This window comes from Anopheles arabiensis, chromosome X (assembly GCF_016920715.1).
Source record: "Anopheles arabiensis isolate DONGOLA chromosome X, AaraD3, whole genome shotgun sequence".
NCBI lineage: Eukaryota > Metazoa > Arthropoda > Insecta > Diptera > Culicidae > Anopheles > Anopheles arabiensis.
Window position 1 is genome coordinate 17137074 of NC_053519.1, and position 23822 is coordinate 17160895.

At 41.9% G+C, this 23822-nt stretch overlaps 4 protein-coding genes across 5 annotated transcripts; 2 read left to right on the top strand and 2 right to left on the bottom strand.

Annotated features, from left to right (window-relative positions):
• Positions 1 to 11203: 11203 nt before the first annotated feature.
• On the bottom strand, positions 11204 to 12126 carry LOC120906524. The gene is made up of 2 exons (XM_040318268.1): positions 11527 to 12126; positions 11204 to 11459 (listed from the first exon to the last, which is right to left on the bottom strand). The coding sequence occupies exons 1-2, from the start codon at positions 11965 to 11967 to the stop codon at positions 11454 to 11456; spliced, it is 447 nt and encodes a 148-aa protein (XP_040174202.1). The 5' UTR covers positions 11968 to 12126; the 3' UTR covers positions 11204 to 11453.
• A 1803-nt stretch (positions 12127 to 13929) lies between these two features.
• Positions 13930 to 15347, top strand: LOC120906519. Its single transcript, XM_040318262.1, has 3 exons — positions 13930 to 14076; positions 14171 to 15053; positions 15130 to 15347. Exons 1-3 carry the CDS (start codon positions 13992 to 13994, stop codon positions 15212 to 15214), a joined length of 1053 nt encoding a protein of 350 aa, XP_040174196.1. The 5' UTR covers positions 13930 to 13991; the 3' UTR covers positions 15215 to 15347.
• A 2351-nt stretch (positions 15348 to 17698) lies between these two features.
• On the bottom strand, positions 17699 to 18921 carry LOC120906522. Of its 2 annotated transcripts, none has more exons than XM_040318265.1 (2): positions 18833 to 18921; positions 17699 to 18688 (listed from the first exon to the last, which is right to left on the bottom strand). In XM_040318265.1, exon 2 carries the CDS (start codon positions 18671 to 18673, stop codon positions 17900 to 17902), a length of 774 nt encoding a protein of 257 aa, XP_040174199.1. In that variant the 5' UTR covers positions 18674 to 18688; positions 18833 to 18921; the 3' UTR covers positions 17699 to 17899. The 2 variants fall into 2 exon arrangements, with proteins under 2 accessions (XP_040174199.1, XP_040174200.1); XM_040318266.1 differs by having other exon boundaries at positions 18787 to 18875.
• A 2218-nt stretch (positions 18922 to 21139) lies between these two features.
• On the top strand, positions 21140 to 22007 carry LOC120906527. Its single transcript, XM_040318272.1, has 2 exons — positions 21140 to 21703; positions 21771 to 22007. The coding sequence occupies exons 1-2, from the start codon at positions 21299 to 21301 to the stop codon at positions 21774 to 21776; spliced, it is 411 nt and encodes a 136-aa protein (XP_040174206.1). The 5' UTR covers positions 21140 to 21298; the 3' UTR covers positions 21777 to 22007.
• The last annotated feature ends 1815 nt before the right edge of the window (positions 22008 to 23822 follow it).

Genomic DNA, 23822 nt, shown 5'->3' on the forward strand with positions numbered 1-23822 from the left:
GTTTTTAAATAAATCGAACTGATTTTTGCATAACCATATCTAAAGAGTTCCCTCATCAGCTTTCCAGAAAGTCGGAAAATGAGTGAAAATATCCCATTGGGTCCAACATAAGAGTGCTCTCAGGAAACAACTACTAAAACACTTGCTACATGCCATCTTCGCGGAAACCTTCCCAAACAAGTAGCTATGCGTAACTATTAAAACTGAACCTTCTTCTTCAGTGGATACACATTGACACACCCGTTTTTCTAATAATTTACAATCTATTTCTGCTTCATTCAAATAACTGCCAGATTGAGAGCCTTCGCGGGCCGTATGTTTGACATGTCTGCGTTATTACATCGTTGATGAAAATAAAGGAACTCTGCACGAACGGGAAGAACTCGACAGGAATAAGATGGTATTGTATCACAAATTGAGTAGCAACCAAGGTTGGTAGATCCTCTATTGAGTTACAAATAAATACGTTAAATAATTTGGAATGGAGTAATAAATAAATGGGCCGGTCTGGTGGTACATTCGTCAACTCGTGCGACTTAACAACGTGCCCATCATGGGTTCAAGCCCCGAAAAGACCGAAGAAGAAAAAATAAATGGAATGTAGCTAAACCACCCAGCTGCATGTGGGGTTAACATTTTATATTGTGTTTAATATGGTGCAAATGTTTTTAATAAAAAAAATAAAAATAGGTCATTTTGGACCGTCCACAAAGACATCGGATGGGTAGTGGTTTATATACAAATGATATTGCAATATTTTCACCTTATTGTTTCTTGGATTACTGATTGTGTTTGCTTACAACTTTATTACTAATAAATGCTGAAATATTTGATTTTCTTATTTTCGTTCTTAGATTTGTTTTAATTACAAGCTCTTAAATGTTGCTCGGCCTGTCTGTTTGTAACCTTGGGGTTCATTATCCGAGCATTGTCCGATTTCAATGATCCTCCTTACTGAATTGTTATAATTGTTTATTTATCGTTCAATTGATAACAGTGATCCCTGTCTGATTTTTATCTAATCTAAGTTTAATGTCATTAGATGGATCAACTTAATAACTCGTTTCGAAGGCGATTTTCAAAAGATTGTGATGAGGATTCAAAATCGAAAGTATGACATGCTTCATCAATCATGAAGACCCAAAATATGGAGCTGAGGGTGTCTCCAGAGACATATCCGATTTGATTACGGTCCAGGGCAAGCAGCGCACGGGAACGAAGCTGAACTGTGAGCGCATAAAAGTTGAACTGCTGAAGCAGGAATGGACATTCGATGTTACTTTGCAGTGAACTAGCCATAAACAGTTGTTGCGTGGTGCGGTGTCTGCGGGGCGGTTGCAGTCCGAGGAGTAGAAGTCGCGTTTCAGAAGGTAGTAACTGAAGGGTGTCCAAGGTAACAGGCGTGATGCATATCGGGATAAACATGAGGGCATACAGACAACACAGCCAAGGTAACATTTTAAATCTTATCATAGTTTTAACGTTGTTGTTACGGTTATTCCATTAAGCCTCCCTTTTTCATTTGAATGTCTTGTATGACCTATTAAGACTATAATAAAACTCTCTTAAGACTGATAAGGCCCATCTACAAAACTCTGTTAAGACTACTTGTTAAAACCATATCTAGACTTTTAAGATGTGAGGCGTAAATAAATTATCAAAATTACAGCTTATTGCTATGGATATGTTCTTGAGACGGCAATGAAGTAATGATTATGAAGTCATAATAATGGTTAATAATTATTTGAGAATTATGATGTTGTCTTTTTTTCTGATTCTATAATTGCTCGCGTTTGAGCAGAAATCCATGCGAAGAAAATTTCATTGTTGAAATACATTTTTATAATTTGTAAACTATTGAAGCGCCTATAGATCTTTTCCGTTTGAACATATCTTTAAAAAATAATTTAAAAAAATATTAAAACATTAAAAAATTAAAGTAAAAAATTTAAAGATTTAAATTTAAATTTTTAAGATTTAAAAAATATATTTTTGTTTGAAACGCTCTCAATTTGCACCGAAAGCTATTTCAAGGCTGTGCCATAATAAACATGACGAAAAAAACTTTTTGAAAATTGCCATTTTTCTATTTGCCTTGTAAATTATGAATTGGTTTATCTACACATCAACATGACTGACATATTTTTAATACACAAATCAACGATCTTATGCATTAAAATGGATTCCTTTGGCTTAAGATCAAGAGGACTTTCTTGATCAAAAGTTCAGTCGAATGGTAGGGCTGTATGTGTGGCTAAGATAGTTTTAAACAGCACATAGCTTCAGCAAGCACTTGTGCAGACTAACACAGTTTTGAGACTCTTCACGTACAGGTAGTGTTCGAGATACGCGGATCCTGGTATATGCAAATTTACACCATCGTGGGTTTCTGAATTTGACAGTTCTTTGCACAAATTTTATTGATTTGATACAGTATCAGTTAATAGCAACATGATTGAATAATAACCACCCACTGCAAGCAATAGGAAAAGAAACGATTCGAAACGAAAGAAAGCCTTCAGAACGTTTCAAAGTTGTAACAACTTTAAAGACTGTTAAGCATCTTCAAAATACATGTTAAAGCTACTAGCATGTTATAGGACTTAGTACACTCATAGTAAAACATTCTTTAGACATGTTTAAGTGTAAAAGCTTTAGGAAATGTTTCTTGGGAGGCGTATTCGAGTCCTGGACGGATAATATCAAAACATAATGTTTTGTTTCAGATCGGGTCTTAGAATTCTTTTTGTTATGGCCAGCTGTGCCGACCCCTGGACTTACCGTGGCAGTTGCGCTGCCACCGGTCACCGTCCAGGACAACACACTGGATGCACATTGTCGCACACACTAAGTAGCGCAAGGCTAAGTGTGTGCCAAGCGCACAAGCAGAGTGTGTTTGGGAGCCGATCGAGCAGGAGCTCTCGGCAGGGGCGGTCGGTGCGGCTGGTGCGCGGCCACTGCACGTTTTATTTTAAAGTGTATTATTTATTATAGGTTTCATTATTTATATTGTGTGTTTTATAAGTGTAATGAATAAATGGAAATGTGTCAAACACAACACTTTTATTACCTGAAACAACAGACCAAGAAACTGATTACCTTCTACGCTTGTTGGTCAAAGGACAGTTTTGAATCAAGTATGATACCGAGATCCCTAATTCCATTAGTTCTATTGGTAAACCGTTAACAGTGTAGCTGGTGTTCCTGATTTCTCGTGCTCTTGTGGATGAAATAAATCAACAATTTATTGCACAATAAATCAACAGGACAGTTGCGATTGCACCATTGGTGGAAATCGGATAGGTATTGCTGTTGAGGGCCAATTCCCAACGCACTACCTTTTCATCGACTTCAAGGCGGCCTACGACACCATAGACCGGAAGGAGCTATGGAGCAGCATGCAGCGGTACCACTTCCCTGGAAAAAGTTTCGGCTGTTAGAAGGATTCATGAACGGGGTGCAGTGCAAGGTGAGAGTGTCGAACTTGACGTCGGAATCGTTCAAATCGCACAGGGTGCACCCGACTCAAATGCGAAGCAGCAAGTATTGGATTGAGAATCAATGCGACGAAGACGAAGTACCTGCTTGTCGGAGACTCAGACCATCTGGGAAGCAGTGTATTAGTTGACGGCGACAATCTCGAGGTAGTAAAAGAGTCTTTATATCTCGGGACGGTCGTTGTTTCGGACAACGACATCAGCAGCGAAATCCGGAGAGGCATTGTTCAGTAGAATCGTGCATACTATGGGCTTCACCGATTGCTGAGATCCAGAAGACTTCAAGCCCGCATGAAACATCGCACATTGATTCGCCCGGTGGTCCTCTATGAACACGAGTCCTGGACCATCAGAGCGGGGGATGCAAACGCTCTGGGCGTGTTTGAGTGATGTGGTTTGGCGGTGTGTTCGTGCATGGAGCGTGGAGGAGAACAGGCCAACGAGAGAGAGAGAGAGAGAGAGAGAGAAAGAGAGAGAGAGAGAGAGAGAGAGAGAGAGCTGTAGCTCGGATTGGTCTGAGTCATTTTTTATCGTCATGCAGATTTTAATGTCATCTGCATACATTATATGATTAGCTGCCGATAATATATAACAATAGCGGACCCAGGTTCCTGCTTTGTGGTATATCAGACGATGCAATCTTGAATGGCACTGTTGGAAGGGTACGGCATAAAATCGATTGAAAAGGCACAATTTTAAACAGCATATTAAATTGCGCCCAAGTCCCAACTAAAAGCTGCGAGTCAAACAATAAACAAGACATAGCCATTGACTGACCCTTTCCACAATTGCTTCTAAGTGTGTATCAAAAGAGAACACATTTTATAAACATACTCCTAGATCACTAGTACAGAGTTTGCCCTGCCAACTGCTGCCGTTGTAAGTATTTCGTATGATTACTCATTAAAGCGTGTTGTAGAATCTATGCCAATAAAACTATCGAAATCCTTAATAACCTTACTTAAGCTGAAGAATATTTGCCAAAGAAAATTTTCAACGGTGGAAAAATACTGCTAGTTTATAAAAAAAAGTCTACCTGTAAATGTATAATAATGGAACAAACTGACACAAACCGTGTTTTCTAAAATAAAAGACTGAACCAATCGACCACCACTTATAATCAATTATTTAATTTGTCATAAAAATCATATGGAAAAGAGACTATGATATGGCTTAATTTGATCGTAATGTCCCGAAACGCGAGCGTTGCCTTTCTGTGAAAATTTCAGAAACCCGCGACAATCACGGTTGCCTCTGATTTTGTTCTAAAACTGAAATGTTGTTTTAGAACAAAGAGCTCGCAGAAAATTTGTCACGTTACAAAAGTTGATCGTCTAGAAGCAGTGCTAGACTTTGCGTAAAAGTGAACGTGAGGTTTTGTTTTTTATGCTATATTTTTTCTTCGTGAACAAAGCGAGTATTCACTATGAAGTGCATTTAAGATTTAGTCATTCCTAAAAATACAACACGAAAAACTCACCTATCCGAATAGAATTGAACCTAGCCACTCATGTTTGATCGTTTCGAACCCTGCTTGGATGAATGTCAGTCTTTAATTTGAATCGAATTATTTTTCTTTTGCGAATGCGAAACGTGAGAACCCTATTTTAAATAGCCCAATGGAGACGCCTGGTAACTATTTCGCAGTCATCGTTCGCTCATCGGGCACAACTGTCTAGCAGGGACGGACGATGCGATGGAACCTTTGCAACAACAAGTCATGGAATCCAGCTGGCTTTTATAAGAAGACCAAATGTGTATCTTAATATTCCCTGACTGCATAATACAGTTTTATTTTAGTAAAGTAATTGTAGTTAGTTGCACTTCTCCAAATTCAAAATTGTTTGGTTGCTAATAAGTGGTGCTGCGTAAAACGTTTGGTATTTGGTTGGTTTGGCCTTTGAAATGTAAAGCTATAAGTTTGGTGGATATTAGTGAATTCTTGATTTATATTTTATTTGAACCAGAGGGCCGTTTTGTTATAATTTTGTGTTTTCTCGTCACTTCACTGCCACGTTTGGAACTTGCAAAGGAACCAAGGTACATTATTATACATACTGTAGACATTATTTAGAGAAACAATTTTAAAACGTTGTTTCTATAGCTAGTAGGAGACTGGAACTTTTAATATTTTCCTTCGAATATTACTTTCAAATCTATATACTGTTCGTCATGTGATAGAATACGCTTCAGTTGTCTGGTTTGAGGCAACTCAAAATAAAAGGAATAGAGAGAGAGAAATAAAGAAACATGTTGTAACGGAATATAAAATTTGTGTTGTTCAAAGCGGGTGATGGCTTTGAGTGGCTTTGATGGCTTTGATTCGAGTGAGAAGGAGTATAAACGATGACTTACCATCCTATCATATGAGATATCAGCTGAATGGCCTTGACATACTTGATAACCGAAGAGTTGAAGCAAGTGTTGAGTCAAATAGCTTATTTGTATAAATAAAGCGAAGCGGTCGTTCTGATTAAAGTGAGTGCAACGAGTGGTGTTGTTCAATTGTAATCGGATTGTAGAGGATAGGATGGTGGGGAGAGTGGCTGGTAGGTTAATTGTTAATATCTGTAAATGAAACTGTTTCGTAACGTATCCAAGCATTCTGACAATTTGGATTGATAGTTTGATTGGTAGTTCATTGGAAGGGAGTTTTTGTTTACGTACTCTAATGGTTGCATACGAAGTAAACTGTGGATTGAACAGAGGATAAAGAAAAATAAAACATGCAAAATGGCTACCGTACGTGTAATTAGCGCACGCAGCAGAATCACTCATAATTGCCAGCTACACCCCTGGTCGCGACAAAACCACGCGCGCAGCATCGGTACCGCCAAAGATCAAGCATCGGTTGATCACAGTTCCTGGAAAGGTTTACGGTTTTAAGCTGGCCACTGGGAAACAAGTGTCAATAGGCGGGACCACTGGGATCGCGACACGATTTGGGGACAACCGGGAAACAGGAAATGAGTAGTCGAGAGATGGATGAAAATATGATCGGGAAAAATGTGACTATACAAAAGCAGTTCGAGCTTGATGTTATTGAGTCGTTCGAGTTTATAAGCCAGCGTCTCCCACCACGTCGTGGCAACACCAAATCTGGCTGGTTCGACGATGAATCCAGACAAGTGACCGAACGTAAGAATACTGCATACCGAGCAATGCAGCAACGGCATAGAACGCGGGCATGCGCAGAGAAATACTCACGGCTCAAACGCGAAGAGAAACGAGTTCACCGCTCCAAGAAGCATGCTTTGGAAGAGCAAAACATGCGGGAACTCGAGCAAACTAGAGAGGCTTACGGACCGACACGAAAGTTTTACCAAGCGATAGCAGGTCACCGAAACAACGTTGTACCTAAGGTTACCTGCTGTCGCAACAAGGATGGAGATCTAGTCAGTAACCAGCCAGAGGTCCTCTCGCGGTGGGCTCAGTACCTTGATGAATTACTCAACGACCAGTTTAACGAACAGCTAGAAGCGCCACTAGCAGATAGTGTCATGGTACTTCCACATAGCATAGAAGAAACAAAAAAGGCTATCCGTCGGCTGAAAAATAACAAGGCACCCGGAACCGACGGAATTGCAGCTGAACTGGTCAAGAATGGAGGTGCAAGACTAGAAAACCAGATTCATCAAATTGTTACTGAGGTGTGGGATAGCGAATCGATGCCTTGTGATTGGAATCTCGGCATCATCTACCCCATATACAAGAAGGGAGACAGGTTGAACTGCAACATCTACAGGGGTATCACGGTGTTGAATACCGCCTATAAAATATTCTCCCTGATCCTTCAGGATCGCCTTGTCCCGCATGTCGAAGAGATAGTCGGAAACTTCAAAGAGGATTCCGAAACGGAAAATCAACCACTGATCAGATCTTCACCATGCGGCAGATCTTGGAGAAGATGGCTGAATACAGACACGACACATACCATGTCTTCATTGACTTCAAAGCCGCATACGATAGCATAGCCAGGGTAAAACTGTATGACGCTATGAGCTCTTTTGGAATCCCGGCCAAACTGATAAGGCTAGTTAGAATGACTATGACCAACGTCACATGCCAGGTGAGGGTGGATGGAAAACTCTCAGGACCTTTTGCTACCACCAAGGGTCTGCGCCAGGGGGACGGGCTTGCCTGTCTCCTATTCAACTTGGCGCTAGAGAGGGCCATCCGCGACTCGAGGGTGGAGACTACGGGAACCATCTTCTATAAGTCAACCCAGATCCTGGCATACGCTGATGATATAGACATCATTGGTCTGCGGCTCTCCTATGTAGCAGAAGCCTACCAAGGGATTGAGCAGGCGGCAGAGAACCTCGGATTGCAGATAAACGAGGCAAAGACCAAACTGATGGTGGCAACATCAGCGGACCTACCAATAAATAATCCAAATTTACGTAGGCGTGATGTACAGATAGGTGAACGCACTTTTGAAGTCGTCCCAGAATTCACCTATCTTGGGTCAAAGGTCAGCAACGACAACAGTATGGAAGTTGAGTTGCGCGCAAGGATGCTGGCTGCCAACCGGTCATTCTACAGCCTGAAAAAGCAGTTCACCTCAAAGAACCTGTCGCGACGGACGAAGCTGGGACTATATAGTACCTATATAGTACCAGTACTCACATACGCCTCTGAGACATGGACACTGTCCAAATCTGACGAAGCCCTCTTAGCCGCGTTCGAGAGGAAGATGCTCAGAAGGATACTTGGCCCCGTATGTGTGGAAGGACAATGGAGGAGCCGCTATAATGACGAGCTATACGAGATGTACGGCGACCTCACTGTCGTACAGCGTATTAAGCTCGCCAGGCTCCGGTGGGCTGGCCATGTTGTACGCATGGAAACGGACGACCCAGCCCGTAAAGTCTTTTTAGGCCGTCCACAAGGACAGAGGAGGCGTGGTAGGCCCAAATTGAGGTGGCAAGATGGCGTGGAGGCGTCCGCCATTAAGGCCGGGATAACGGACTGGCAGACGAAGGCGCGAGACCGTGAGCGGTTTCGGACACTCCTGAGGCAGGCCAAGACCGCAAAGCGGTTGTAGCGCCGGATAAGTAAGTAAGTAATAGGTAAATATTAGTAAATGCATGGTAAAGAAACGTTTACTCTCCAGGAAAAATGTCAAATGTCCTAGAACCTGTCATGAACCTATATCGTTCCTGGAATCGATCATGAACCCATATCCGTTCTGAAACCGATCATGTACTCCTACCGGTCGTGGAACATATCATGAACGCATACCGGTCCTGGAACCGATCATGAATCCATACTGGTCCTGGAAACAATCATTAAACCTTACCGGTCATGCAACCGATCTTGAACCCGTACCGGTTCTGGAATCGAACGTAAAACGTCGATCACGAACACATATCGGTTCTGGAATCTATCATTAACCTAAATCGATTCTTGAAACCTATCATGAACCCACACTGTTCCTGGAATCTAGCATGCAGCATACCATGCCATTCCGGTCCTTCCAAGGAACATGTTCAATCTTATCATAGTTTCAACGTTATTGTTACGGTTATTTCATCAAGTCTCCCTTTTTCATTTGCATGTCTTGTATGGCCTAATAAGACTATCCAGCATATTCTATTCCTATAACCGAGTCGTCTCGACGTCGCGTTGACGAATTTTGTGTGTTCATTTGTATGCAAAAGTTAATTTTGGATTTCATTTTCTCGACTCGAATCGAATCGAGTTAAGATTTTTTCAAATGCCCTCAATTTGCACCACAAGCTATGTCAAGGCTGTGCCATAATAAACAAGACATAAAAAGTGTTTTGGAAACTTCCAGTCATGTATACTTTTGTATTACAAAATATCATTTTGGCTTTTTGAGGAATTTGTTTGACAAAATATCTTCATGGCTGACACATATTGGACACACAAATGAACAATCATATCAATAAAAATGGATTCCATTGGCTTAATATCAGTATGACTTTCCAGATCACAATTTGCAGTTCTATTGTTGTGGCTAAGATAGTTTTAAACAGCATACAGCTTTAATAAGCACTTGTGCAGACTAACAAGTTTTAAGACTCTCCACGTTGAGGTAGTGTCCGAGATACGCGGAACCTGGTATATAAATATTTACACAATCGTTGTTACGTTCGCGATAATTATTCTGTAACGAATGTCTCAAACTGTAATTTCGCGTGGTGCGCGATCATCTTAATCTAGAAACCGGGAACGCTACGTGTAAAAGCGGAATAAATATGTGTCACAAACACTAACATACGGCACTCACGCGTACGTACACTTATGTACTATTTATCCTCGGAAAGGATACACTAACACCCTAAAATGTATGGGCTTCCGGGGGTATAATAGGGACCGAACTTTTAATAAACAAACCATTCGGATTATGCAACTCTAAGAAACCTCGTCTTTTTTTAATTTTGCATATTCGGATCACGAAAGAAATCTCTCATTCCTCTTCACCCACTTCTGCGGCATAGGCTCCTCAAATTACTTGAGAGAGCAACTAGCGGGAAGGTTAATCATTGATGTCGAACGGTTGAGAAGATCGCTGTTACCCGAGCGGGTTTGATTTATAAGGCCGCATCCTTCGCGTGGCCCACATATCCGTTCGCCCTAGTAACAATCGTGGTTTTATGATTTAATACAGTATCAGTTAATAGCACCATGATTAAAAACAAGAAAAATTCCTTTGATTTTTCAAAATCAATAAGAAGCGAGAAGATGTTTGCATTCTTCGGAATCGTATTTAATAATGTATACCGGAGATGAAACCACCCACCCGCATGCAAAATGAAAATAAACTTAAATCTATAAAACCGCTTCGTTTTTCGTAAATAGCGTCGCTCAGGTATAGTCTGTATAGTGTGTTCCAAGTTCCTTAATATGCATTTAATAAGATCAGTTGATCTTGATGCTTCTTCTTCTTCAATTTGGCATAACGTCCTACGCGGACATGCCGGCCTACACCAGGCTTTCGAGACTTAATTCATTACCACGCAGCCGGATAGTCCATCCTTGCTACGGGGGAACGGTCCATTCTAGGTTTGAACCCATGACGGGCATGTTATTGAGTCGTTCGAGTTTATAAGCCAGTATTATAAGCGCCTTCAGAGCGTTTTAAAGGTTTTACAACTTTAGAAACTGTTAAGCATCTTCGAAAGTCATGTTAAAACGATATGTTAGTACACTCATAGTAAAGCATTCTTTAGACATGTTTAAGTGTAAAACGTGTAGGTAATGTTTCTTGGACTGGAACGTATCATGAACCGATACCGGAGCTGCAGTCGATCATGGAGCGATACCGATCCAGAAATAGCTCCCGATTTCATTCATATCATAAACCAATACCTGAAACTGTTCGGAATTCGGAACGATACCTGACCTGGTCCGGGTCAAGAACTGAAACGGTTCCAGTTCCAATTGATAAACCATATCCAGTAGTAATTTAGAAATAGTGTACGAATTGAAATATCGTAGGAGTTCACGGTACAAATTAGCGTAAAAATTACCGTACAAATTAAAAAAAAAACTTGTAACATGAATAAGAATATATGTTACGCGAAAATGTCATCCATAAGTATTAATTAAGCTAAACCGGTTTCTGGGTCGTTTATTTCCAAACAAAACAAACGGTCTAAATTTTTCACCGCGAGTATATGTGTGTATTTTGATATTTCGAGAACATATTGTGACTACTAAAATCAAAACAGGCGGAGTATTATATAATTTATAAGCCCAAGGTTTTTTTTCTAAGTATTTGCTTCAATTTTATTCAATAATTTTGATTTACCAAAAATAAAAATTTAAAACTCTTTATCCATGGATCGAAAATTGCAAAACTACATCCAACATCATTGAAACACACAGGACTTTATCCAGTTCATTCGCTCCCTTCACTCCCTCTGCTGCTGCTGGCAGGTATCGGCACACCAACTCAGCTCATCGCCAGCTCCACTGCTCAACAGCTTAAACCTACGGAAGCAAAATACATAACATTAGCAAACTCATCAACAACCACACTAGCTTCTTGCCCACCGACCTCCACACGTGCACAGCGATCAACGCCTTCGGCTGCATCTTCCGAGGCCTCCACGATGGCTTCATCGTGAGCTTCGTCGTGAGTGGTCTCTTGCTCGACGTGATCCTCGTCCACGCTGTTTGCCTCTTCCAGGATTTTCTCCAAAGCTTCTAGCTTGTCACTCTCAGCTATCGGCTCTCCACTGATGTCTTCACTTTCATCTCGCTCCACAATGTCACTCATTGCATCTTCTAGAGCCTTCTTGATCTTCGACTGATCTTCAACCAGCTCCTCCTCCTTCTGATCTTGAGCGACCTTCTGCTCATCCCGCTTCTGAACAAACGATATCAAATCACTCCCTGGCTCAGTGGCCTCCTCTGCAGCCCACTGGTGCAAAGGAATGCTCACGTATAAGTCTCCCAATTCGAATGCACTCAGCTCCTTCTCTGGGGTGGTAGCCATGGCTCAGCCGCTGTTCTGCACACTGAAACACTTGAAACCGATCACGGATAATGTCACTGGACGACAAACAACTCCTTCCACTAGCTTAGACTTGCACTTAGACACTTGCACAACGCTCGCCACGAAGATGTTACTAGCTTCACAATATTTGAACAACGAAAGGGTGCGTGCGCAATGAGCGATCGGCTTTTATAGCCCTCTAATGCACAAAACATGTCAATGTGTTTGTGTAATTGTATTCTTAGTGTAAGTGACCAACCGTGTGCAGTTATTTGCCTGACTCATTCTTGATACTTCCCAGGGTTTCTCAGCATTAGCTTCGTTAAAAGAAGGATAGGTTAAATCGTGTAATAGAATGATAATAATGTTTTAATTTGTGTATGATCTGCATGGAAAATCTGTGTTTTGATACGTATGTCATCCTTCCGTGGAGTGCTGTCTTGTTTATCAATTGAATTTAATTTTCTCATGCTCGAAATGGGACCGTTTCGGATGATATTCTGCTCGTATTTGATGTACTTTGTATACCTTGCGCTGGAAAGCCCTGCCCAAAGCACAGTTTCCTTCGGTACGTGCCTATATGATCGCAAACATCGTTCGCTCATTGTACGCAAGTGTTCGCGTAGAGAAGATGATGCGATGAGTAATCCTTCACCACAACAGCGCAACTTCGCTGTACAGGATTAGCTGCAAAAATTATTGATGATATTCTAGGGATGTACTAAAAGGCATATTGGCATAAAATCGTTGTAAAAACAACATTCAGGTTGTTTAAATATTCATTAAATATATTTCCAAATGTAGATAAGCTGTCCGGATGCGAAGTGCCGACAGTGCGAAATACAGCCGAAACGATCTTCACCGATCTATCTTTCTCAGGCACGCACGGCTCTTTAGAGTAATGTCGGCTTATGGCAGAGAGAGCGCGTGAGGTCTGGCTGCATTCATTCATCTAACGCAATGGACTCCAAACTTTCCAGTTCGCGGCCCGCATTGATTTACAAATAACGTTGTTGAGGGCCATGTTGACGTTACCTTTAGAATGTTTGAAAGCTCAAATGTTATTTTGTTTAGAAAATACTTACTGAATGTATCATATGTATGCAGCTTTCTTCTAATTAATCTTGATTTTCATCTGTCAAAAGTAACGAATCATATTTTTTGATTAATTAATCCAAAAACTAAGCTATTAATTTAAACCTTTAAAACTCATCGCGGGCCGCATGCGATCCTGGAGCAGTAGTTTAGAGTCCTCTGAGCTTATAGATAGATAGATTAAATTTACTCAACACATTTGTATCAAATTTATTTAACCAGCAAAATAAAAGACTATTCTGAAATCGTTAAAGCAACCCAGATATGGTATGGCCAAGCTCGGTTATGGCGGTTAATATCATGGCCTATCCCGCAACTGGAAATATTATAAGACAAAAGTCCTTGCATAATTTGTTTCTTAAATTAAGAGAACGTTGAATATTAGAAAAGTTCTTAATTTTTTAACGAAGTTGATATCCCAGCATGAACTGCTCTCGAACCAATATTTGGAACACCAATAAACAATAAACCAATAAACATCTATCGCGCGCGTTATCTATTTGTGTGTTATTATTTCAAATACGATCTTGGCCCACGTAGTCAAATGAGTTTGCTGTAGCTGATCGCAATGACTATTCCTCTTTTGTGTTTTGTGAAAATCGTTGATCAACGGGGGAAAGGACCGCCACGAGTTTCTACAAGTGACGTCAGACGTGCGCTACTTAGCGAAAGTCTTCAACACAACCTTAACTTGTTGGTGTTGCTGAAAAGTGCAATACACTCAACCGTTATGTACGAGTGCATTTTTGCGCATATTGCAGTACATCGGACGCAGCGCTCAAATGAGAGCGAACAGGGACAACGTCTCTCTCAATCTCCCACAAACGCGTCGGTCAGCGAGAGTGTTTCAGTGTACCAGCATGTTGCTGTCGCTTCCTTTCGGTTCGTCACTTCAATACGGCAGCTCGGTGAGGAAAGTTCGATGCAAGATGAATGCATATTTCGTAAGTGATATCTTTTGTAGTGCGAGTGGAAAACAAAAACTAAACAACATCATGCATAGTTACACAGGAGGTAAGCTTCATCATAAATATATTCAAAAAGTTGGAGCTAATTTGCTACCGTGCTTGTCCGTGTGTGTGGTGGATATGTGTGTTACTCTTTTCAGACCAAGTGCGTGACAGGTCGGCCAGCGTTGTGCCACTTCCAGAAGCATTTGCGCGGAATAAGCGCTTTTGTCTGTTTTTGGGCAACATTAGCTCGTTCTACGACGATAGAATGCTTGGTATGTTGTTGAACCTATATGGCCCTTTCCGGGAGATGATCTGCTCGCCCCCCACATTCCCCGGCGCAGTAAAAAGCGCAATCGTCGTTTACGACCAGCCAGAGCCGCTGGAGAACGCTGCCCGTCACATGAACGGTGCTTGGCTGGCGGGCACTCGGATGTACGCGGCGGCCAGCTTTACTACCACCAGCCGGCCAATCCTGACGTCCACCGAGCTGCACGTTACCAATTTCAGCGAATGGATCGACGAGGAAGTACTACACGAGCTTTTCGGTCGGATAGGCCGGGTGATGCAAATTGTAATGGGCCGGAGCGTGTACGGGTACCGTGAGGCGTATGTGTCGTTTAGGTCGGCCATGGACACGGAGGAGGCACACTTGCAGCTCAACGGATGGGATATGGGCGATGGGTTTGCGCTCCGCGTGCGACATTCTTACACCGTGCACGGTGGAGCACCAGTTTCGCCGGCCGAGTTCCAGCGCCTGCAGACGAACCGATTCCTCGGTGGGTACGTGCGCGTGTCCGGCTTGGGGCAGTCGTTCGGAGCGGTGCGGCTGCGCGAACTGTTTGGGACGTATGGCCTCCTGAGGGATGTGTCCGTGCTGCGGGATCAGCACCGAGAGCCGCTCGGTTGGGCGATATTGCGCTACCAGAGCGATAAACAGGCCCTTTTCGTCTCCCGCATTATGGACAACACCGTGGTGGACGATTCCCGTCTCAAGGTCGTGAAGCTGTCCAACCAACTATTGCCGTTCACTGACGCTGTGTAAGTATGAGTGTGTGTTTGTGTGCGTGGAAGTGGAAAATTTCATTCAGTGATGTGTTTTCCTACCATTTCCCAGTCCGATCGACTTGAGCACAGCATTTATTCCGGCGGCCTCATCGGCTGCCTCATCCCTCTTCCCAAGAGCCTGGTTGGGTGTGTAATGTCTTCCACGTGCTTTCGTCCAGGCGCTGTTGGATTCCATATCGCTCATTCTAAAGCTTCGTTCATCAGCGAAGCATGCATCCTGGCAGAGTGAAGTGGATCCCCTCGCTGAAGAATAGTGATCGAGTGCAAGTAAAACGTGCAATTGCATGTTTTTTTTAAATCTTTGTATATAGATTCAAGGTTCACGTTTACTTTCACTTGAGCAAGGAGTGGAGCTCAGTGCATTAGAAGAAGGTTGTTTTACACTGATTTGAATGAATTTGGAATAACTCACCATTGTACTTACTGCCAATCGCATACCGTTTCCATTATCAGTCTATACGAGATTCGTTAGAAATATTTTTGAAACAAAATAAAACTTTACTTTATAAACATCCACAAATACTTATTATTTCATGTTTTTTGAAACTCTTTTACCAAGACTGATTTTGTTACAGGGATGAGAGTGAAGTTCAAGAATGCTTTTTTCGCTAGCGAAATAAATCATAAATAAGAAAAAGCAATTTTGGAACTATTTTAATCAATAGGCGTTCTCACTGCCCCAGACAGACACGATATTTGGGATGTTTGTATGCAGTAATGGATATAAGCCACTGAGGCGCTCTGGAGCTGCTGACCGGACTTCCAGCGTTTTACGAGCCATAATGCTTACAGTCATCTCGAGCCGCACGAGAGACGAGTGCCATAAAGCCTCGTAAAATAACACGACGGACGAAGATATGTGATCTTCATTCATCGATTGGGCACCGCGATCGCCGCCGTTTGTGCCGTCCGACGCAGACGAACGGTTTATGACAAGGCCCCGGGGGTGGTTATGCAAAAACATACGGTTTGCGTCGCATCGCAAGCACCTTTGAAAGTCCCCGGCGAATGATGCTGCGAAGGAAGTGTGAAAGAGGGTGATGGAGTGGGCCGAAGAATCAGTAGAATGGAAATAAGCGTCCAAGAACATGCTGTCTTCCAAACGATCACTTTCTCTTTCTCGTTTAGTCCCACATTCTCTCTCATTCTCGCTTGCTTCTTCGTCTTCCACCATGTTCCTTTGCAGTAAAGAGATTAAGGCTCAGCTGTTTTATCATTTACGTTTGTCTATTTTGCTCGGTCAATACCCCGATGCTTTGGAGAGTTTCTTCCGGCATATTGACGTGGTCGAGCCTAACCGCTGTTTTATTTCCCACATTCACTTTTGATGTACCTATTGAAATAGTGATTTCTATTCAAAATTGTCCTATATTCGTACATTTTGATACAATACTGCTCATCGTTGGTAAAAGTGGACAAGAGGAACTATAACCCCAAACTCTCGGTTATTGAGGCTTCGTGCAAATAAGCTTTGAAGCTTAGTTTATCAAATATTAAAATTGAATTCAGCAACTGATAAATGAAGCATTCCTCTATCATGTAGTTGTTAGTCATTTACATGTAAGTAGGCCGTATACCGTTTGGCGGTTAAGGACGGACATGTCTCAAAAGAAGCTCGTGGCCTGTGACAAGATGCGTCTTACCACCTGTCTGCCCTAGACAACTTGTTTACGTGGAGTCCTTATGGGGCCGGTTCGAACGTTGCACCGACTTTCGGAGCGCGTAAACGAGACGACCGCTCAACGAGCTGATAGCACGTGTGTGAAAAGCAAAAACATAATGTTCGCAAAGCTCGGACGACCATTCTCGCGTCAGCCTTTCTATTAATGCTACTTCCCTGCCATTGTTTTCGAATACTACTGCTGAAAAATACTTTACAGGAAAATAAAAGAAAATCTAACAAGGCACTGATCGATTGGTGACAAAAAAAGACGTAGAAAACATCCACTTCGCTGCCAGTACATTGGACTGTATCGAACTGTTCGATCTGTTTTAGCAGGAAAATGTGGAAACTTATATGACTTATCATATGTATTGTGTTTCAATTTTCTTTTTTAAGTTTGATATGCCGTTGCTTCTCTATAAAAATCCTTTCTCCGAAAGTCATGATGCACAACCAAATAAAGCAATAGCAAATCTTTTACATATGCTTTAATTCCATCGCCAAATTTATGAATTTTAATTGTATTCTTGTTCCGATACATGACGATCAACGGAATGCAAATGATATACCGACACTGAAATAACCATTCACCATCCCCTTCATTGACTCAAACTGTAATAGGATGCACATCACATCGCTTGCGCCGAGACGTTCGCACGGCAAAGGAATCGGGTGAAATAAAACCGCACAGCTGCATGTAATAATTCGTCCGGCAAACCTTGGGCAGACAATTACGCTCAGACGATCTGCGCAAAACTGTATGTCAGTAACCATAGCATAGTAGTTTCACCCGCACTCAACCTTTCTTTCCCCGTGAAACAACTAATGGATGAGTTTTCGGATATCTGCTCAAGCAAATCGTTTCAGGATGCTATTGTTGAAATGCAACAAGACTCGATCAAATTCTACATCCTACTAAGGAGAGTAAGCTTTATTTCAAGTAAATGGGTGCGTTGTGACAATTGAACAAACAGAAGCTGTTGTTTAATATATTAGATAATATTAAAGTTTAATAGTTCAATAAGAATGCTGCGTTATTATAATCAAAGTAGAGTACACGAAATAACAATAGTTCTATCAAATGGGATGTTAATAAAATTGTAGTGCTCAAAGATAGTCAGTGTATGTACAAATCAATGAATATTGTTCGTTATTATTATTGGAATACATCATCGTTGAGAACCAGATTTCCAAAGATTTTAAACACTGCATCGTCATCTTCAATTCCAGGAGCTTTGGAAGCTTTGCGACCAAAACGCCCGGCCTGTTGTCTGGTAGTGACGTTGAGTTTGGGTACAACAGCCTGACTTGGCCTCGGATCGTCCGATCGCGCGCCACGTACTTTTCTTTCACTACTGGTAGCACCATGCGAGGGATTCCGCTTGGGCTCGAGCTCGGATGTCTCCGTTCTCCAGCGAACCTCATTCATTCGCTCCCGGTATGTTTTGACAAACCAGCAGCCGTGGCGGGTCTTCATAACAAGACTAGCTACCTCCGCTGATTCTAACAGTACGACCACAGCGTTGGACGGACGGTGCCGGATCTTGGGCTGCATGCACAACAGAACTCGGCCGTACGGTGCGAACCGCTTGCAAATGGCGCTATGCGTTAGGTAATGATCCTTGTTGCCGATTACGACAGTGCGCTGGTAGTGGTGCAGCTCGCTCGAACAGTCCCCATACGAGCACACCAGCAGCGGCTTGTCGTGGAACACCTTTCCGTTCAGTCGGCGGATCACATTTTGGACGTCCCGAGTGGTCGCGAACACGGCCGAGCCGTACAACAAGGACTCTCCAGTCATTGCATTTCGTGTGATCTTCGCTGATATTACGGTCCCGGCCTTCGAAAGGTAACGGCGTAGCAGCTGGTCGTTTACGTTGGGCGCCAGATTTCCGACGTACACGTGCGTGAGGATAGCTTTTCGCTCCATCGTTTGCAATAACGGCTGTACAGGGGATACATGTGAACATACAGTTAGATGCAGTTTAGTGTAAAAGTAGCACCACAAAAACCGAAAAAACACACACTCACTCTCATACGTACATACAAACTGAGCAACTTTGCAAAGGCACTATATTCCAATACTCACACAATAATGGAAAGCTGAGTCTGCAAAAACAGATCCGATCAGTAGCACGGTCAAAGAGAGAATGCGAGCCACGCTCTAGCGCAAGAAGGTACGCATCGAAAGTGTTTTGAAGTGCTCGCATGCACATTCATGCACACGTCATCCGGTTAGAGTGTCCAGTTGTGCATCTGTGTAAGTGACTAGGTAATGTTCGAACGCAATTGCGTCCACTGCAATCTCAAAAGTCTAATGCCCCATCCCGGAGTGACTTCTTAACCCTAACTTCGCTGTGCTACCACTACACTCCTTTATTGTTTGTCAGCTATTGTTCCATTGAGCTGTTGGCCATGCTCTTGGGGTGGATCATATATTTTTTGCTCCGTTTGGAATATCTTGCAAACGCAAGACCAGCGCGGGGGCCATAAATCATCGAACACCGTTCCGGCGGTCTGACTGGTATCGTACAGCTCACCGTGTCTGGAGCCGTGTCGGTGTGATCGATATCCGGTCTCTGGATGGACGAAGATCACAAGGCTTCAATCCGTGACAAACAGCGAAAATCGATCGTTGCTTCTATGCGTTCGCTTTATTGGGAGCAGCTTCAATGCGTACAGTGGGGACAAGACCATCTCTTTTTGCAATAAAACTGTTGCTTTAGATTTACAATATTCACCACAAAGCAGAATCTTATAATGACGTTCTCGCACCCTTGTGAACCAAGACTTTCCCATCCCGTCTTATTGAGGATGGAAGCAGCTACGACGGTGCGTTGATATTACATTAACTTCAAGGGGATAGTAGATCCATTCTGTTTTACAATTTTTATCATTAACTTTTTTGTCGTTACTGGAATACCAATTCAGATATTTATTTGTGTAACAATTTGTTCGCAAATTGTACATACGATACATCCGATTCATAGCGTACGTTTTTTCTCCAAGGATTTCTCGAGTGTAGAGCGTTTGAGAGTGTTCACAAAGAGCCATAAAGCAACCCATAAGCCTGCTCTCTTGGGGTGTCGGCAGAAAGCATTAAAGCTACCGGGGAGCAGTTTGCGGTGGAAACATACATCTCTTTTGATATTTGTGGATACTTTTGTGCATCATTTGTGGATGACTTCAGCGTGACACCCCTCGGATGGCAAACTATGCTCACGCTTAGCTCATTAAATCCCAACAAAAAGGAACAGAAAAGCAGATCTTTTGGGTTTCTGGCAATAATGCCTTCAGATGGCAATGGTCATCTACACCTGGAAATGCTTCTCAACGTCAACGCAAAATCGGTCGTAGATCTTTGCTTTGGTGAGCATTCAGAAAATGTAATAATACATTTTATTGCTTTGCTGATTGCTCTTTTGAGCGTTTTCTAGTCTGGGGATTTGTGCATCTTTCAGGTGAATAAATACTGTTTTGCCTCGAATTAAGCACTCTTTGGCAAGCATACGGCAAAGCCGTCCTTCCTGAATAAAGAACAAGTACTCTTTGGTCACGTATAATTGGTGTCGGTTTGAAACTACATTGCAAGAATGCCTCCGGTTGTGAACTTACCAGATAATGCGACAGAAAATGCTAATGCATCGGGACATCAGAGCCTACTGGAGATCACACACATGTAATGTGAAGTGAATGTAATAGCGCATGGCCCATATGTTAAATTTAAAAGCGGCTTGGCTAGGGACTGGTTATGAAGAAATTAAATAAAAACTTGATGAATGAAAGGAGTTTGAAGCTGTCTGTAATTTGCATTGAAACGATCTGTAAGCTCCCTTTGTATTGTTACGGAAATTATTGAAGCGATAGCAAATCCTGTATAGCGAAGTGGCACTGTTGTGGCGAAGGATTACTCATCGCATCATCTTCTCTACGCGAACACTTGCGTACAATGAGCGAACGATGTTTGTGATCATATAGGCACGTACCGAACGAAACTGCGCTCTGAGCAGGACTTTCCAGCGCAAGGTATACAAAGTACATCAAATACGAGCAGAATATCATCCGAAACAGTCCCATTTCGAACATGAGAAAATTAAATTCAATTGATAAACAAGACAGCACTCCACGGAAGGATGACATACGTATCAAAACACAGATTTTCCATGCAGATCATACACAAATTAAAACATTATTATCATTCTATTACACGATTTAACCTATCCTGTCTTTTAACGAAGTTAATGCTGAGAAACCCTGGGAAGTATCAAGAATGAGTCAGGCAAATAACTGCACACGGTTGGTCACTTACACTAAGAATACAATTACACAAACACATTGACATGTTTTGTGCATTAGAGGGCTATAAAAGCTGATCGCTCATTGCGCACGCACCCTTTCGTTGTTCAAATATTGTGAAGCTAGTAACATCTTCGTGGCGAGCGTTGTGCAAGTGTCTAAGTGCAAGTCTAAGCTAGTGGAAGGAGTTGTTTGTCGTCCAGTGACATTATCCGTGATCGGTTTCAAGTATTTCAGTGTGCAGAACAGCGGCTAAGCCATGGCTACCACCGCAGAGAAAAAGCTGAGTGCGTCGGAATTGGTCGACCTGGCCCCCTTGGCGACTGAGCCAGGGAATGATCTGATATCGACCGTACAGGAACGGGATGAGCAGAAGGCCGCTCAAGATCAGAGTGTCGAGGAGCTGGTTGAAGATCAGTCGAAAATCGAGAAGGCTCTAGAAGATGCAATGAGCGACATTGTGGAGCGAGGTGAAAGTGAAGACATCAGTGGAAAGCTGATAGAAGCTTTGGAGGAAATCCCGCAAGAGGCAAACAGCGTGGGCGAGGATCACGTCGAGCAAGAGACCACTCACGACGAAGCTCACGATGAAGCTCACGATGAAGCCATCGTGGAGGCCTCGGAAGATGCAGCCGAAGGCGAAGATCGCTGTGCACGTGTGGAGGTCGGTGGGCAAGAAGCTAGTGTGGTTGTTGATGAGTTTGCTAATGTTATGTATTTTGCTTCCGTAGGTTTAAGCTGTTGAGCAGTGGAGCTGGCGATGAGCTGAGTTGGTGTGCCGATTCCTGCCAGCAGCAGCAGAGGGAGTGAAGGTAGCGAATGAACCGGATAAAGTCCTGTGTGTGTTCCAATAATAGTGGATGTTTAATTGTTTAATTGTTTAATTGCAATTTTCGATACATGGATAAAAAATTGTGATGTACTTTCGGTCAAAGAAAATTATTGAATAAAATTGAAGCAAATATTTAGAAAAAAAAAAATGCAACTTGTACTCAGTCATTCTTTCGAATCCGTCCGCCTGTTGTGTTAGCAGTAGTTTTTGTCTGTTCTCTGTTGTTGTCTGTTGTTGTACTCTTATACCGCTAGAAGGGCTAAAATCTCTTGAGTGATGAGAACATGTGTCATAAGCGATTATGTAACTTGACAAGTCATATATCGTTGAGAATATTTTTTTCCGTGGAATATTCGTGGAAATCCCGTTGGAGTTTTGTGGTGCAAAAAACGCATGCAAACATAATATTTCAAATCCTCGTGGCATAACCCCAAACATGCACTAGAGCTTAAATCTTGGAGCTTTGTATTTATCCGCTACTTTATTGACTGTGATGTTTGTTGCGTTATTTATCTACGGAGTTTATATATTAAAGGGACTTCCTTCTGCGGCCGCTCAGTCCGCTTACCGTTGAATCCGCCACTGCTATGTCAGCGACGTCATGTGAGTTAAGTATGTTTCATCTGCAGGTTACTTTCTTCCGCTTTTCTTCTTTTGCATCCAATTTACTTGCCTCTATTTGGCTGTATGTACCTTGCCGCAGCCTAGATCGCCGTCATTCTTCAGCAGTTGTAATACGACATACTTTACAGTGCGTGTAGCTTGTGTGGTGGACAAAGGTTTTTTTCTATCTAACTTGAAATAACTACACCGATTTAGGAATACTTTTTACTTCTATATTTTTCGGGCAGAGTTTCCTCTAAGTATACAGTTTCCTTAATGACCTAATTCCTATTCCTAACCCTTATTTATACTACTCCTTTTCGCGCCAAAATTTACCCTGCGTTTTTTTTTTCTATTAGCTAAAAGTATTTATCTTAAACATATCTTATGTTGCTATTAGCTTATCTCCCTATCCTATTCTATCATATGCCCTATATTCTGTCCTTATCTAGCTAATGCATTTTTATGTAATTTACTTGCTATAATTATTCCTATCCTTCCTATCCTTCCTATCATACCATAAACGATCGCTACCATAATTGCTTACTATAATTGATTATTCCTAGTATTATACTAATTGCCTAACTATCAGGCGCTACACTTGGATGATCGCGGTGTCAATTGAAGCTCAGGATGAACCGCTGAACCGATATATTTTCCTTGCCATATTTTGACCGATGTCTGCGGGAGTTTCGAAAAACACGAAGAATAAGTTGATCAGCAATACCGATTGAGGTCACTTTATTTTAATCATTTATATTTGTTTGTTTATGATAATAAGTGGTTTAAAGTTCTCTTTCATTCCTAAATTTACTTTTGTTGAAAAATGTTACAACTTAACTAAACAAACTAAATCTAATCAACCCACCAGTCAATTTCACGGGTTCCATAGAGATAGGTATGCCATAAATACATCTGAATATCTATCAAAGTTATGAAAATAATACGTATGCTACAAACTCATAGTATGTAATGATAAATTTATGAAAAGTAACAATCAAAATTAAACAAAAGATATTTTTAGTATTTCACTTCAAAGTTTAAATTCCGTTCAATTGACGGAGTCCATAAACCTAATGTTAATCCACCTGTTAACGTATTCTTAAGCACGTTTAAAGACTTGTTATTTGAGACTATGACACTGATAAGACTGTCTATTAAAACTTAAATTGGAGTTTCAATGGCTATCTTGAATCATCCTGTAAACGTATTCTTAAGCACGGTAAAAGACTTGTGTTTTGTAAGACTAAGGCATCAATACCAATCTTATCTTATTAAATGCATATAAAGTCTTGGATGAAGCGAGCTTGGATAGACTGAAGTTGTGTTCAGGGATTTTAAGACTGAA

Bases quoted from the DNA above. Each gene is read 5' to 3' on its own strand.
- LOC120906524 (XM_040318268.1), bottom strand. From the start codon at position 11,967: ATGGCTACCACCCCAGAGAAGGAGCTGAGTGCATTCGAATTGGGAGAC.
- LOC120906519 (XM_040318262.1), top strand. From the start codon at position 13,992: ATGAATGCATATTTCGTAAGTGATATCTTTTGTAGTGCGAGTGGAAAA. The intron at 14,077-14,170 runs GTAAGCTTCATC...TACTCTTTTCAG, and splicing joins CATGCATAGTTACACAGGAG to ACCAAGTGCGTGACAGGTCG. The intron at 15,054-15,129 runs GTAAGTATGAGT...ACCATTTCCCAG, and splicing joins TTGCCGTTCACTGACGCTGT to TCCGATCGACTTGAGCACAG.
- LOC120906522 (XM_040318265.1), bottom strand. From the start codon at position 18,673: ATGGAGCGAAAAGCTATCCTCACGCACGTGTACGTCGGAAATCTGGCG.
- LOC120906527 (XM_040318272.1), top strand. From the start codon at position 21,299: ATGGCTACCACCGCAGAGAAAAAGCTGAGTGCGTCGGAATTGGTCGAC.